The sequence below is a fragment of the Centrocercus urophasianus genome, unplaced genomic scaffold (genome assembly GCF_019232065.1).
Source record: "Centrocercus urophasianus isolate 14NV4802_14NV808 unplaced genomic scaffold, USGS_Curo_1.0 seq_22, whole genome shotgun sequence".
NCBI lineage: Eukaryota > Metazoa > Chordata > Aves > Galliformes > Phasianidae > Centrocercus > Centrocercus urophasianus.
In genome coordinates, this window is record NW_024884778.1 from 15,307,872 (window position 1) to 15,325,129 (window position 17,258).

The window sequence follows — 17,258 nt, forward strand, 5'->3', positions numbered from 1 at the left end:
GGCTTTCACCCCCCCTCCTTTTTAAAGCTGAAAACCAAGTCTCTGTCATTCCACCTCCTGCTGATCTGACACGGTTAATTCCAGCAGCGTGACTTTATTTCCAGAGTGGCTTGTGTTGTTCAAGCTTTTCCTAAATAAATTTTCCATTCTCATGTTGTTGACATCTTTGACAATGCACAGAATCTATGTGGAGGAAATGATGACTCCGTTCCTCTATGCTGAGCATACCTGTTGCAGTCTTTCATGATTGAACTGAATAATGTCCCATCAACTTTTGCAAATTGGGGGTTCTTAGATTGATCTAAGCTTGTGGTTCTTAACTTTTGCAAGAATAGTTGCATGACACGCGGTAAGTGATGAATGAAAGTAATTTTTTGAAATCAAAAAGCAGAAAGTATTGTAAGGAACTGCCAGAAAATACCATAAGAAAATGTAACTGCCCTTTTTTATTTCCTCTAACAGTTCTGCAGTTTCACCATTGAGTTTCAACACCACCAAGTTTTTCCAGAGCCTGCAGAACAGACTGATGTACCCTGGCAACATTGAGCACACATGTATGTGGCTAATCTTGTTGCACTAGGGCATGACCCACTGCTGTGTGTATTTGATATGCAAGCTTTCTCCTGACGTTGGCCCACAGTTTTCTCTATGTGATCATAAATAGTTTTTACAGTATTTTCCAGTGACTCAGTACAAAAGGTTTGTTGCATGTGCCAAGTTTGACTTCAAAAGGATGTTAACATGGCTGAATTGTAAAAGCTGCACGTGACCCAGCACATGAATGGGTAGAATGTAAGAGGAATTGCCTGCCAAAAGTTCTTGGGTGGTGGGCATTGCAGTTGGGTACCAATTAATCGTTTTATAGCTCTGATTTTTTGCAGTAAGCCCTCTGTTTTCCTGGAAGCCTCTTCACTCTTCCTTTTCCTATCAGTTATTCCTTCCTGCTTGTTAGAAACTTCAGGAAAATTTGGAGTGTTTCTGTAACCTTGTGTTTTATCTTTCTTTCTTTTTTTTTTTTTTTTTCTGGATGCTTTTCCTCTCCAAGCAATTTGGAGTTCCTTATGAACATGGAACAGCTCAGGCTTCTATGCAGATCAATCCTTCTACTTTCTGTTCCAGCAGTGACTTCCTTTTCTTGCTCATGATGTGTTCATCTCCATACATGCAGTAGCCTGGCTTGCACTCCAGATGTGAACAGTGGCTGGCTCCCCTCTCTATCACCAGCTTCATATGGCTCTCTGGATGTGATTACTGTGCCTTCAGGCACCCCTGTACTATGGTACCTCTGCATCGTTTGCTTTTCAAACTATGCTACGACTGGCAACCCTAGCATTAAGTTTCAGCATTGATGTGTATGAGTTTCGCAGTTCTGCTGCAAGTATCTTAAAAAAAAAAAAGAAAAAAGTACTCTGTAGTAGCTGTGTCTTCTAAAGACAGACTGATCCTCAGTGGGGCCTTTTTCAGCTTCTGCAGCATTCACATCTTCTGCCTTTTGGCTTTCACAGTTGGCAGAAATAGTTCTCCCCATCATCTTTTTCTGGTAGCGTTGTGCAGCTTGTTGGAGGACAGTGGAGCTGCTCTGTCGTTCTGTGAGTTTTGGGAATGTGGAGATATCAGGTAAATCCTGAAGGTTGGGTTACTTCTTTCTCCCTCCCAAGAACTGTGCAGTTCCTGTCATGCTGTCACACAGTAAGGAGAGCAGGAGCCCTGGGACGTGCCGTCCAGGTTAAGGGACCAGCATGCTTTTTCTCTTCTGGCTGTTGAGTTGGCTGGATGTTCTTGTCTCCAATCCCTGAAAACTCAGAGCTGATGAGAGCTGTTGTCAGTGGTTGTGTTCCACCTAAAAGCCAAAGTGTAACAGAACATTGAGGAGATGAAAGGAGCTGATGTTTACGCTCCTGGACTTACAGCTACAATGGTGCATTTTAGGAAACTTTTACAATTCCTGCAATGTTCTGTTATACTCGAGCACTTGTTATTGTGGTAATAATGAAATGCTGGAAGTTTCTTCTATTGTTCCACTTTATCAGGCAGTTTGGTGGTTTTTTTTTTGAACAGTCCATATTTATTGTTACTTCAGAGAATGAATGAGATCACTTACTAGTTTAGACCTTTTGCAGATCTATATTGTATACGAAAATTTGCCAATTACATCTCGGGTGTAACCTCACATAAAACCTCTTCACAAATTCCAATTCTTCAAAATAAGCAACTGGGTGTGCAGCAGAAGCTTACCTTAGGAGTTTGAGAGGTGGGAAGCACAGACGGCAGAGGATTTGCAGGTGAGGAGACCCTTTTTTGTAAATACTGAACTAAGGATACAGATAACTGCGCAGTGTACCTGTGTTAGTAAGGTAAAGTGGTTTCATTTCTTGCTTGGATGTGCATGCATGCACTCCAGTATCATTTTTCATTTAATAAATCCCAGAGTTTGACTTCTGTATGTAAGGAATGGTTTGCAGCACAAAGCAGTGGTACCTTTCACAGTGACTGTGTGTGTGGGGGGCAAAGCTGACAAACGCCAACTAATAAATAAATAATCCTGTGAGAAAAGTAGGATCTGAAATCGTGTTTAATTGATTTTACTGTACATTAGATCTAGGTTTCAGTTTTGTGGGTTTGGCTTTTGAGTAAGGTCTTACATCATGCGGTTCTGCATTCTTTCATCCTTGTGAACATAAGCCTTCAAGAAGAGAAGCTCTTCTGTATCTGAATGCTTTGCATGCTGCAGGCAGGCAGTAATGGGACAGCTTATTAATAATTTCTTTCTTTTCTTTCTTTCTCTGAAATTTCTTCTCCTGGTTGATTGCACTTGGCAGTAACTATTCAGTCCAGAGTTTTAACTCTTAAAGTCTTGTTTTAGTGAGGATAAATTTAGAAAGTATGACCTGTGTAAGGTTATCCTATTTCTTGTTAATATTATTTCTGTGGTTTCATTGTAAATTCTCAGAGGGTTTGTAGCAGTGAGCTGGAAAAAAAATAGTGAATTGTTTTATTACTATTATTATTATTTTTTAATGGCAAGGAATTGCAGAATGCTGACTACAGGGGGTGGAGAGAGCAGAGGAAAGACAGCTCGGCTTGGTGCATGCATACTTCTGACTCCTACAGAACTTGTGTAAATACGATGCTTAACCCTCCAAACTGAGCATGATGCTCAAGTTGAAAAATTCAGCACAACAAAAGCTCGTGTCTGGGAAGAGTGATGTTTAATTATAGGTGGCTGGAGAAGCCTGGAGGCAGGGCTTGAAATCCTGGATGCCTTTGCTGAGTTGTTTGTGGCCTGGGGTGGAAGGTGAAAACGTATTGACCTGCTTCTTCCCTTGGTTATACACACCTGGATGGTGAAAGAGATGAGGATTTGCCTGCTGCAGGCCTTGGTTACAGGTCTGCTGCTGCCAGCTGCATGGAGAGCTGCTGCTCTGAAGGAGTCTGTCAGGCACAGCTGTTCTCTGCAGCCACAGCAGCAGGTAGGGCAGCTGCTGCAAGTGCTTGAAGGGCAACGATAGGACGCCCTAAGCCTGTCTGCATTATCATTGGGCAGAGCACGATTTTCAGGGAGCCCAAAAGGTTTCCTGGAGTTGGGGTTACGCTGTACAGACAACATTTAAATAACAGCAGTGGCAAAAAAGGGAAGCATTCTCCATCTTTGTCAGGAAACCATCAGCCCTCCAGATTCTGGGGAGGAAATGGTTCTTGCAAAACAATCATCTCTTGCAAAATGCCTACTTGGAAGCCTTTGGGGATGCCATAAAAGGAAAGGGCTACTAAGAGAATAGGATGGAAACAGGCTACGTGGTTAGGTGGCAGCCTTTCGCAGTAGACCTGAAGAGTGTTTTGGGTTGTGTGGTCTATGTGTTCGTGTTATGAATGCTTCAGATCATTGGCTGACGCTCAGTGAGCTAACTGCTAGTTATTATCTTCAGGTTTTGTTTGTTTTTAGGGAATTCAGATTGCTTAAAAATCCTGATTAAGGACCGCGTAGGATTTGTCCCTTCTGGGTCATTCATTAGGTTTTGAAAGTCTTCTTACATTCTTGCGTTGCTGCCTCACAGTAACAGAGTTAATGCATGTAAACAGAGCTTTGGTGGGAAGTGCTGCCCATGGTGTGAAGAGGATACTTGCTATCAGTGGGTTACAAGTCCTGAAGTAGTCTTGAACAAAAGCAGCTGTCATCTTTCAAGCTGAAGTATTTGTGAATAAGTACAGTAGGAGATGTCAAAAAAGGAGTGTTATAAAGGATGCAGAAAATATTAGTTTGAACTAAGTTACACAAATGAAATAACTTACAGTTGGCAATATTATATATTGTGTTAGTATAAGGAAAACCATCTCACGTGGATACTTGTTCTTTCTACAAGTAAAACATGCTCCTACAGTACAACCATTTCAAGTTAGAGCTCTGCTGCTGCCAAAGGGAGTGTGAAACGTCTGTGATTTCTTCACTTGGAGGTACAGTAATACTTTTGGCATCTGTTCCTTTAGAATCTAAGGGCTGGAAGTGAGTGTAAGCAAAACTGTCCCCTTTCGGTGGGCCTCTTTTTTTCCTTTTCCTGAAGCAATTGGCAGCGTTAGGCGGTTCCTGTAGGATGAGTGTGAATTACCACCACTTTGTGCCAGTGAACAGAGCAGCTGCGTTTAAAGGTTGTACAAAAGACTGTAAGAACAGTGCATTTTAGCTACCTTTGAACGACTTCCTGCTGAAGGCTGAAACGTTGCTTTCAATTAACAAACACTGAGAACCAAACTGCAGCAGACTTCCAGCTAACAGTCAGGATGTGTGTGGTTTTGGTATGACATCCATCTGAGCACATGATGCTTGGTAAGTGCCGGAGCCTCGGTTATGATTCATTGGGGAGAAACATGGAAAACAATGTCTGTTTTTTAAGTGCTGGAGAAATGAATTTAAGATTGGAGTCACGTATAATTTTGCTCAAATAAACCTGCAAGTAGCTTGAAAAACTCTGTTCAAAGGGGACTGTGAGGGTGCTGTGTATGCTGAGCCAACAGCTCCTCACTGCCTGGGGGTGCTCAGGTTCTCACCGATGCCAATGGCTGTTCTTCAAGCCACTGGAGATGCACTGGTGTATTCACCTCTGAAGATGAACTCCAGGGTTTTACCTGTGGAGATGTTTAAGACAAAATGGAGTTGAGGGATGATACAGCAGTTTGGACAGCTGGATTAACTTGTAGAGCATACTTCATAATTATTTGTCAGACGTGGATCCACCTGTGGAATTTTACATCCTTACCTTTAAATAGGAGATGCCACTTGCTCAGCACATGTGGCATTTTGAAACTGATTCATTTTTATAACTGTCTTGAGGCACATGCAGTGTTTTGATTGCCCCTGCAAACAAAGCATCTAATAGCAGAACAAGAACAGAACAGTTTTCCAAAACAGAATTGTCATAGCTGTACTTGGAAGGAAAATAGACAAAATATCTTAATGAAATATTTACATTGCATTCTGTTTTCACAGAAGTTAATAAAATAATAGTTTTCATACTGTTCCTGTGGTCTGGATTTTTAGCAAGAACAGAACTATTTCTAATTTACAAATTGCCTGCATCTTGTATAGATAGGAAGTGCAAATTTAAGTACATTTTTCAGATTAATTCCTTCAATAATAATAATAATAAAAAAGGGAAAACTATCAGTTGCATAAAGGCATTTTAACACAAAATTACTTTTGAAATTACATTGCTTAACTGTTGAATTAATGAATACTCTGTGCATGCGTATTTTTATGTACAATTGTTTTACAAGTGGAGTCAGATGTCTGCAGGATTTGCTATTTATATTTAAACAGGAGGGACTCAGAAGCGCTGGGCTATTTTCACAAGGGCAGAGCTCTCATGTTACTACACAGTGCTGCAAAATCGTGAGCTAGGCTCACAAAAATTAATACCTGATGTGAAAGTCGATGCTGCAGTTATTTGCCATTTTTTTGCCAGGACTGTTTGTTTGAAGGTGGATGAATTGAGAGGATTTTTGAAGAGCGGGGTATAAATTGTTCCCTGTCCGGAAGAGCTGTTGTTCTAATTTAGGAGAAGGGAGTTATTTGCCTACAGAAAGGGCTGGGTGTGATCTGCAGAGGTTACTGAGATAACTCGGTAATTTTTAGGTATCTTTGGGAAGCTGTGCTCTACTTCCTGCCTTCAGACTCCTCTTTCTCAGTTTCTTCATCCCTTCCTCTTCAAAAATCTTTGCAGAAAAGTTCATTTGTTTTGGCAAAACTACCCGTTCACCAACATTTAGGGCTGTGACTCCTTGTTTAATGTGGGGAGTGAAATATTGTGCAAAATGATAAATGTTTTAAGCTTGGAAGTTCCAGTAGGTTTGTTCATCAGCAGTTCTTGACAGCCTTCCCCTCCCCCCGGCTATGAATGCAGCATGAAGAAGTTGAAATCCCAGTTCTAAGAGAGAGAAAAAAACACCAACAAACCAAAACAAAAAGCCAACCCCCCAAAACCTGGTGTAGCAACATTTTTTTCTGAACAGGGATTTATTTATTTTGTTTTAATTTGAAGCAGTAGTGAAAAGTAGGAATCTACTCCAGCTGTATTCGTTTTTTTAATCTCCAAATTGTTGTTTAAATCACAATAGCTAAGTGATATTTAGTTGAACAGTGATATTTTGGCTTGTGAACACCAAAGATATTGCACTGCAGAAAAGAATGAGCTGTTAGCAGCACCTGAACCCTGCCTGCAGTGCTGGCTTTTCATCTGTTACTTAGCAGCCATGTAGGGGCTGCTGTCCAGGTACAGAAGCAACCTGTAAAGGTGTGCTATTCATGAAGTTCCATACTTGCTTTGAGTTTGCTGTGCTCCGTTAATGTTTTCTGTACTGTAATTTAAGATGAGGCTACAGTGCTTCAAATATAGAATCTGTTGTACTGCCATTAAATCACACGTTTGCATGTCATTGGCTCAGAGCAGTGCAATCCTAAACTTGCTTTCTTCTGCATGCCAATCTGTGAAGTGGGCTTGTGAGCTGAAATGGTACCAGAGCTGGCAGGGGACCGAGGTGTAACACTGGGAGAATGCGTTTCCTGGTGGTGTGTGTGCTGCTTTGTTGGATCTAAATCTGGCCTCCAAAGGAGGATTCAAGAAGCACTTGGTTTTCAGAGGACATCTCGAGCACTGGCTGTGGAACCATACAGGCTAGGTTTTATGGTTGATTCCTGTCATCTACAACTACTGTTTTGTAATTAATTAAAAGGGATACGTGCTAGCCAGCAGGACAGGGATCTGAACAGTTAATAAATGGTACGATTTGTCCCTGGACTGTTCCCTTCTGGGCTGAAGATGGAATTATTCGGCAAAGGTTCTGTTCCTGAATACAGGAGGGATCTAAACCCTCATTCTGAGCTTTCCTATTTCTTGTATAGAGGGGCCACATGTATGGGGACAGTTCTGGGGGAAAAAAAAGAGAAAAAAAGTTGAGAGAAGCAAGAATAATCAAGAATGGCATGAAGATGGCGAGCCAGGAAGGGATGCTTTCTCTCACCTAGTGCAAGAACTAAAGCAATAGCAGACCAAGCTATTAGATTTTAAGTTAAATGGAAATAAACAAAAATTGCTGTGAGGAAAGGATATTGAATAGAGCATGTAGTTTAACGTGTGGGATCCATCAGGGTAGGCTGCTGTTGAGGCTAAAAGTTGACATGATCTCATCAGGCATTAAAGAAGTGTGGGCAGCAGCAGCCTGGGCAGAGCTGCCCCATCGGTGCGTGGGCACAGCAATGCTGTTGTCTGCTTGTAACTAGCATAGAGCAAGCAACCGGTACATCAATCTATGTAATTATCCCACTTGTACAGTCCTGCAAGATTTTTCTGTAGCATTTTTGTTAGTAAGCTTTATGGTTCTTTATTTCCCTCTCTCAGCCAGGCTTTTTTTTTTTTTTTTTTTTCACCTTTAATTGTTTGCAATAAAATTTTGGGAGACTCTCAAGCACTGAAATAGGCAGTACTTAGAGCCGTAACTTGTTTCACTTTTGAATGGTATTCATACACCTTAATTTCCACTGTTAGAAAAACATTTATCTATTTCTTTTCTCTCTGCCTAACGTCCATCAGAGCTCCTAGGTGTCAGTTCACCATGCATGAGGTGGTGCAGTGTGCTCACTGGCAGTAGCTGTGTGTTCCCACCTGCTGGGCAGACCCACGCTGAGCCAGTGCTTGGCAGGTGGCTGTGAGTGATGTGTGGGTGCAGCTTCTTTCCTTGGCTCACTGCCTTTGAAGTGAGCCAAGGAAGTAATGAAGATGTGTGCCCAGACACCAAGAAGCATGGTGTAAAGTGAAATATCTCATACGTGAGTACAAAATCAGTGTTGTTTTGGTTACACTGAATGAAAGCTGGATTATATGTGAGTGTGTCCACTGAGATCTACTGTTCAGCAGTAATTTGAAATTATTCTTTTGAAGATTAATGGTAATTAAATGGTTCTGAGATGTGTAGTTTGCTTCTCTTTCATTTTCTGCTCTGAAAACTGTACTTCCTGCTTTAAATCACTGAATTTTGCTGTTACCATCCATACCATATGTTACCATCCCATACCATTACCATTAGTCCTTCGGCTAAACAAGTTTTTGGGCTTCAGCAGTGCTTAGAGAATTTTGCAGTGTTAGGTGGCAGAGTTCCATTAATAGTATTCCAAATGAGGAGGTGATTGTAACAAAGACCAGTCATTATCAGTTGTTACTTCAGTGCAGTGCATTTAGAAAAGTTTCTTAAGAAATTCCAAAAATCCTTAAGAGTTCTGAAAATGAACGTTGGTTGCCAGAGTTTGCAAGTGTGAATCATTTTCTTGCCTTAGTTGGGAGGTGGTACGATAGACCAGGGTACCTCATGAGAGACGCTGTACCCCTCCTCAAAAACCAAGCAAAATGCACTGCCTCACACTTCTTAAAGGGATTAAATGTAGCATATGGCGCTATAGCTCCTCAAAGCCACTGAGTTCTTTGACTTTTTTTCTTGTTCATTTAATAGAAACAAGACTGCCAATGGAGATTATCGGAAGGAGCACAGAGAGAGAAGTCGCAGCCCGATAGAGAGGGCTGCTGCCCCAACCATGAGCCTTCATGCCAATCACATGTATGCCTCAATCCCAAGTCTGACGATGGATCAACCTCTCGCACTGACCAAAAACAGCATGGATGCAACCCGAACAGTTGGCATCACACCTACACTGACTTCTGTGGAACGGCAGCAGGTATTGGCTTCTGGGTTGAGAAGGAAGTGGGTGGCTGTAGAAATCCTTGCTGTAGACACAATGAGGACTTCCCAGACGTAAGCAGAACATATTGTGAGTTATAGTAGGTAGGTGATACCATTCTTCAGGCAAACTGTATTTTAAAAAACACAATCAATGTCAGCTCAGTGTGCATAATTAAATTCCTAGTGTTCAAGTGCATCTGTCAGAGATTTCTTAGCCATCCTACTTCTTCTGTTGCTTTGCTCAGCTTGTGAACACATGTGTTGAATTGGGAATGCAAAGTCAGTGTTGCTGTGGCTAAGTGAGGCTCTGGTACCTGTCAGGCAATAACTGATGCAATGCATGTATAGAGGGCATTTATATGTGCTCCCATTGGCAATCGGTGAGTGCTTCCCTGCCCTGTGCTAGCTTCATGCTGCTAGGACTGATGAACAGCTAGATGTAGGATAGAAAAGGTTTTTAATCAATTTATGCACTAAATTTTCCAAGTGAGAGAAACTCCAGTGATTTTAGTTGTCCTAGCTAGTCAGAAGCATCACCGTGTTCTCCAGATCAGAGTTGTATCCCTATTTGCAACAGTTTTTCCTAAAGCAAAATAATGATTTCTGGTAATGCTATACTATTGTTCCATACACTGGAGTGTTTGGGGTTTTTTTAATTTGTTCTCTTAGTTTTGGCCATTGGCTATTTTTTCTGCATTGTACTTATTTGTTTTCCTTGAGAACTGCTGGAGGTGAGCATCTTGATGCAAGTTATACAAAACCAGTTTCCATATGTGCCAGACTTTCTTTTCTCCTCGCTCGCTTTGGCGTAGTGGTGAAGCACAATAGTTGAGTTATGATGAACTGTAGTGTTGAGAACTTAGACTGGCCTGCGTACCCACTGCGTACTTGTGCTCCCCTTCCCCTTCCCCTTCCCCTTCCCTTCTCCCCCCACAGTGATGCACTGTAAAGGGTAAACACTTTGAGTAAATGATCTTTCCGAGGCTGGGATTTTTTTATATGCAGTTTGTTCAAAGCCTTTTCCCACTGGAGCGTGTACTTGATATCTACTGTGTGCATTTCTACCACGGTTGGCTGCATACACTGGTCCACATTCTGCCACGCCAGAATGCCTAGTTTTACACCAGTGTCACTGGCATCTTGCATCATTCGGCACACAGCTCACACAGTTATTGCTCTGTGCAGAACAGCTCTTCTTTGCTCTCAGCGTTCAGTGATGACAGAGGAGGAAGGGACAGGCTGCCAGTGACGCCACTGCTGCCCTTTGATAGCATGACTGCTGTTTCTCAGCTTGGCAGCTAACACCACTGGCACTCTTCTATTTTAGTGTTTGACTTGGGCTGATTCCTATTACCCAACAGCAGATTCACTTCTTTTTGTTATTTTTGATATCTTGAGCTAGATTGCAATCTTCTTTCTTGAGGAAATAGGATGTTGAGGTAGGAAATGGCTAAGATCACAGAGGTGATGGTACAAAGGAAAGAAAGTGCATTGAAAATACAATTTATTTTTCTTGTTGCATGTTGAATGGGATTTTATTACTGCATGTCTCTGACAGAGAGGAGGATAACATACCTTTTATTTTAGGTGGTGTACAGGTATTCAGTTGCAGCAGCTTTTACATTCTCAGCTTCTCGTCCCAGTGTTTTTTATGTACATGGGCACAGTCTGCTCGGTGCACCTGCACATGCAGAATCATGCTGAGGGATCTGTGCAGCACCTTATTCCACCCCTTCTCTCTGCTGCTCATATCTTGCATGTCTGAAGAAGCATGTATACATTTCTTAAACTGCTCCACAGATGCACATAATGTTTGCCCTTAAGTAAGTTAAAACAAAAAGTGCCATGTGTGAACTGCTTACAGAGAAATGCCAATAAAGAAACTTTTTTCTTTATTTGCTTTTTGACTTTGCTGTCCATGCAGTAAGATGTGAATGGCATTTGTTCTGGTTGTGCCTATACAAATAGCACTAAACCTGCCCTTGAAAGCTCATCTGTTCTCCTTTCTTTTTTGCTCTTGAAGAACAGAAAAGTTTTTTTCATTATGTAGTGCTACACTGCTTTGTACATGGTAGGTAAAATAGTGATTTTTGTGGATTTTGCTGCAGGGATTTATAAAGCGGATGAAAAATTAACACTGTGTTAATTACACTAATTCTCTTAATCTTTTGGACACTTGATTAACTTGCACTGAGTACAGCAGAATGCACTTCTTACATGGTAAAGCATACCCATGATGCAAAGCACGTGTAGTTCCAAACCTTTAGGTACCTCAGGGAAGAAGCCATTCCTTTTCCTAAGGCCTTGTTTCAGTGTAACACTGATATGGTAAACAGCTATAATAAGAGCATTTTATATTTACACTGTGTATACACTGCGGAATTCAAATTTTATGAATGTACATTTTGAGGCATTTGCATGGGTTGAGAATGAAAAAAGGTGATGTTTGCATCATCCAGCGATGACGCAAAGAACTGCTGTTAGATGATGTCCAGTACTGAGCGGAGGTTTCCTTTTCTCTCCCCCGTTAGAACCGTCCGTCCGTCATCACGTGTGCTTCTGCCAACAACCGGAACTGCAACCTCTCTCACTGCCCCATTGCTCACAGTGGCTGCGGTTCAGCAGTGCCTGCCTACAGAAGACCCTCTAGCAGTAAGTTACATCTCAGCACTCTAACTAACTGCCTGATAAGAACTGGGGAACGACGATTCCTCGCTAACTTTAGCTGTGTTGGCCTTTTTTTTTTGTGTATTACTCAGAATAAAAGGAGGAGAAGCAACAGCCACCTCGTTCTGTATCCTTTCTACCCAGAGCACTCGCACAGCAGCACATCTTCTCACTGTGAGTGCTGTGCCAGAATAAAAGATACCACTTCAAAACTAGGGAGAGGTGTTCTTTTCTCTTATTTTGAGAAGTATCGACAAGCAAGTCATTATATTTATTTTAGTCTAACAGCAAGCAGACGTGACCAGCAAATCCAAGCATGCTCTTACTGTATGTGCCATACTTCCCAGCCTTTCAGTGGTAGCTGTTTATGATTCAGCCACAGCAACAAAATCTTTTCCTGTAGATACAAATCCTCTTCCAAAGCACAAACCCTCCACCTTTCTCTGCAGGGATAGCGCAAAAAAGCTTTGGAGGGCAGTTGCTATAGCAACCCAGGGAAGGCGCTTTCTACCCTCTGTGCAATTAGTACTTTTCATGAAATCTTTTCATACAGTAATTACTAAGAAACCTTGGCTATTTCTCTTTGCTTTCTCTTACTGTGTAGCTAGGGGAGAGCACAGCTTTTTTTCCTATCTAGTCATTTACCTGCTGATGCCTTGATTGAGCGCACAGCATTTCAAAAAGTGAGTTTTGGTTCAAGTCCATGGCGGTTTCATCAGCCAAACAGCGTCAGTCCATGTAACAATGCCACTCTGATATACAAAGGGACCCAAAAGCCCCCAGAAGGATTTATTTTATTTTTAACTGTATTGTTGAAAACTGGGATTAGAAGCTGAAGTGAAACCCTGGAGGATAAACTGTGATGTTCCTGAAGAAATCAGTAATTATGAGATCTCAGATGTTAGAGGTTTTCTAGAAAAGCTGCTTCGTTGAGAACCCAGCTGTATTCATACCAGATTTGGAATAGTTTGGGAATAATTACGTTGTGTTCAAACAGTTTCTCTCAATTGTCACTGAAGAGCATTTTTTGCACAGCCCTCACGTTTACTATAGGACCAGTAAAACCTGTTCTGCCGCGTGAAGAACTATGGCACAGATACCACACTTAAAAAATAAATTCTTTGGAAAGATAAATACTGATACAGTTTTTCTTTCTAAATTGTAAAATTGCAATTCTTTAAGAAATTATTATCAGATTTTTAAGGTCCTTTATTCCTTTTGTGATAGCTTTATGCTACTTTAATACCAGGAGTACCTAATTCACACATAATGATTTGTGCTCTTTTTGGACTAGCTTTTGTAACAAACATGTCAAGCAAGACGAAGTCCTGACACCAGTTCTTGGCATGCTGTAATTTAGAACAGGGTCCCCTGCACAACTGGCTGTTATCAGTGGGCTTGGGAGCTGATTGTAATGAACTGTTTTCATCTTTAATTGCATTTAAGCCCATGTGGCATTGTGGAAGCTCTCTCCCAGAGCAGAATCAGAACTGTAGCTATATAAAAATTCGAACTGAAGGGGAACTGTAATTATATAGAAAATACGAGTGCAGGTCACAGGCAAAATAGTTCCACTTCTTTTCTATTTAAAATCCTTTCATCATCTTCCCTGCTCCATTCATTACCAGTTCCGTAATGATGTGAAGAGGGCTCGCTTTGTGCTGAGATGATGGGAAAATGGGAAGAAAACAAGGATCCTGCATCCAGTAACTGGTGCCAGCATTCTGCACTGACACAATGCATTTTTTGCCTTCTTTCCCTGTCTAGCTACCACTGCCTGTGACCCAGTGGTGGAAGAGCACTTCCGCCGAAGCCTTGGCAAGAATTACAAGGAGCCTGAGCCAGTGGCAAACTCTGTGTCCATCACAGGATCAGTCGATGACCACTTTGCCAAAGCACTTGGGGATACATGGCTTCAGATTAAAGCCGCGAAGGACGGAGTGTCGAGCAGTCCTGAGTCTGCTTCACGGCGGGGCCAGTCTTCCCCATCCTCCCACATGGTCAATCATAATCACTCGCCCTCTGTTGTCTCATGAAGAGAGGACCGTTATGTTTGTGAATTTGCATGGTTTGACTGAGCTTTGAACAGTGCTTAAAATAGTGTTGGGGGAGGGGAGATTAGTTTTCAACACATGTGTTTTGCGTACTCACTTTTTATTTGTAAAAGGGTGCCCTTAAAGATGATAGCAGGAACTATTTCATAAAGATTCATATGATGTAGCATCCTTTTTCCTGCCTCAATTACCAAAGAAACCTCTGATGCAAATCTGCTGCCCCTTAAAAAAAAAAAATGCACGCTAATCCACAAAAGCCATTACACATAGTTGGTTGACCCAAATGCTTTTTGCTTTTACTAGCTTCTTGAGACTAGAATTTGTCTGGTTTGCTTACATTACCTTTTTTTTTTTTTTTTTTCTTTTCTCCCTCTGTGAAGTAATTTTGTATGTATATACTTGAAAAGAACTGTCATGTATGATTTGCACTATTGGAGGAGGACTGAAGTTGCATAGCAACTTTCTGGAAAGATGCTAATATTTTGAGGGCAAACTGCTGAAAAAAAAAAAAAAGGTTTAAGGATGACATTTCTATCAGTTTGATTTTTCTTAAAGCAAAACAGCTTTGGAAGGGGAAGTCTCATACAGGTTATAGGTCTTTCTCTCTTTAGATTTCAGGTGCTTAGTGCTTGCAACTGGACTGCATAATTTACAGAACACGGGCATTTTTTCCTAAACACTGCAGTTTGTTAGAATAGAGCTGAGGTTGGAGGGTTCAATAGTGCTTAACGATGCATGTTTTATGAAAAATAGCTGGTATCTATTAATGTATAGACAGTAAGAATCATAATACTTATTAGCTTTTCTTCAGAATTAGTTTATTTTTGTCAGTAACAATCCTAGATATACTTACTGCTGGTACAGTTGTACTCTATGATATTTGTATTTGATATTCACTTTAGTAGCAGCCAGCAAAAGAGGACAGCCTCAGGACAGGCCTCAAACGAAGCAGGTTAGAAGTAGATGATGCGTGGTACAGGATGCTATAGCTTTGCGCACGGCTGAGTCGTTGTTTCTGTCTGCAGCCCTGTCTGCTTAGCAGAACTTGCTTCCTACAACTAAGTCTGTGTAATCCACCTTTAAGTAGCTGCAGAAACTGCTACCGTTGCGTATCTTGGCTGGACAACAGATTGTTACAGTTTGTGAAATGCGATCTTTGATTTTTGTAAGCTTATTCATAAACCTATGCCAAGTTGCAGCATACATTCCTCCATTAGAAAACTTTATACAGGTATTACCGCATTTATTGTATTAATAGCTACTAACTAGGAATTAGGCAATAGAGGCAGGCATAAATCCCACCGCTGTGCTAGTACGAAGTGCTTCTCCTTGTTACGTATAACTTCTCTCCCCATACATTCCATCTTCCCAGTACAGTTGCAACTAGGCCTTCGTTTTTATACTGGGTTACCTGAAAGGATTGGTTCAGTGTAAAAAGTTAGAACTAGTTGGAAGATGAACTACACGTGATGTATTATGGACTGTGTTACAGTATTGGGTCCATTGTGGCTTTTATGTTTGGTGTTGTTTGGTTTTTTGGGTTTTTTTTGTTTTTTTTAAAGTTAAGCTATTTAATTTGGAAGAGGTGCAGGGTAGAAAGATCAGGAGATTGGCTCTGACTTGTTGAGAGGTGGCTGCTCAATTTTCTTTGAAAAATTTTTTTAAAAAAGGAAAAAAAAAAACAACAAAAAAAAAAACAAAAAAACCCCTAAGCCCCCAGTTTTACACATTTCACTTCCATCTTACTGGGTAGTCAACGCTTCCTTGCTTTGGCATTCAGTACCCTACTCTCTGTAGGAAGATTGTTAAAAAACACTTTTTTATATAGGTAACTTTAAGACCATCGTTACGCTGTGCGTAAAGAATGTACAGAGAAATTTGTAGGTATTTTTTGAGGAACAATTAATTTGTTAATGATATGTAGCTATTTAATTTTTCCCTTTCCTTTATTGTAATCATTCATTTTTTTTTTTGTTTGGAGAAAAAAGTTGATCTTTTTTTTTGTTGTAGATTTGTCTGTAATACAATAAAAGTGCAGGAACACAGTTATTCTATGAGAACACTGCATTAGCATTAATAGCCACTAGTTTGTTACTGCTACAGGCTACTGAGCATTATAACAGTAAAGTACTAATACTGTAGATGGACTCTGTGGAAAATGTGACTCCTATATTTCTTTGTAAACACAAATAATGTTTTTAAAGCTAATATTTTCAATAATAACTGTTTTACAAGGTTACATTTACTTATCTGAGATAGGTAAATGGATTTGAGGGCAATAAAGATTTAATGTGATATGTCCAGTAAAACATATATTAAAGACAATAATGCCATGAAAGCCAAAGGGTTGGGGGGAGGTGGAAGGAAACTAAACTGAACTCACCATCGTGACGTGGTGAAGTTTCTTCACAGAGCCAGGTTAACTACAGTTCAGTTTGAAAGATTCTCTCTGTGTTTGTAAATCTGTAATATACCATTCTTTTGTGGCCTTGTTTCACCTGGAGAAAAAAAAGGGTTGGCAGGCCATCTTTTTTTTTTTTTTTTTTTTTTTTTTTGTACTTAAAAGTAGCCTTAAAGAACAATAAAGTGCTCTTAAATCACAGGTGTGTACAAACTCTTCTGTATTGTTTGGTAAGAAAGGAAACTGATTTCTATACTTCATGAGCTGGAACCAGAAACAAACTACTGTTCCTGTCCTGTTTTTTTTCCTTCTGAGGAAACTCGTCTCATTTGGGATTCTTTTACCCTGTTGTTGAATGGACAGAGGGCTATTTCTTTATCCCTCCCCAGTTACGGAGTTTGTCAAGAAATACTCTTTGCAATTTCAAAGAGAACCTGGTGCTGCCTGTGCAGTGATGGGCACAAATACCAGCAGCTTTGGGAGCACATCTTGGGCACTGAATGCACTGCTGGCAGAATTCCCTCTGATCAGGTCCTTGACTGTTTGCCCAGTATTGCTTTCCCTACAGGGCTGAGGCAGCTGCTCGTGTTCCTAGTGTTGCTCACCAGCAGCAGATCCTGAAGAGTTTAGGGAACAGCAGCTAGTCAAACATTTCTGTACTGTTTGTGAAAAGACCAACGTCTTCATTTCCCTTCATTTTGTTTTGTCTCAAATTTAGGTGTTATCTAGAGAGTGGAAATTAATTCCTAAAGCCAACAGCTGTATTGTAAATGCAGATAACAGCTATGATCTTGATGTGGATAAGCAACATTTCAATCAGCCATTTGACCACAGATTATTAAACTTTAAAAGCGAAAGTTGTAAGTACCTGATTTTGGGAAAGCTCAGCTGAATCAGGAAGGGTCTCTCAACTC

The 17,258-nt window shown here is 40.8% G+C and overlaps 1 protein-coding gene across 4 annotated transcripts in view; it reads left to right on the top strand.

The window, feature by feature from the left end:
• The window catches only part of VGLL4 (vestigial like family member 4), a 79,885-nt gene extending 63,357 nt beyond the window's left edge, over positions 1-16,528 (top strand). For all 4 annotated transcript variants that reach the window (XM_042823865.1, XM_042823866.1, XM_042823864.1 and 1 more), the window contains 3 exons: positions 8,995-9,217; positions 11,754-11,874; positions 13,657-16,528. In XM_042823865.1, coding sequence (XP_042679799.1) covers positions 8,995-9,217; positions 11,754-11,874; positions 13,657-13,925 — 613 coding nt within the window. In that variant the 3' untranslated portion in view covers positions 13,926-16,528. The remainder of the gene's footprint in view (positions 1-8,994; positions 9,218-11,753; positions 11,875-13,656) is intronic.
• Positions 16,529-17,258: the final 730 nt, after the last annotated feature.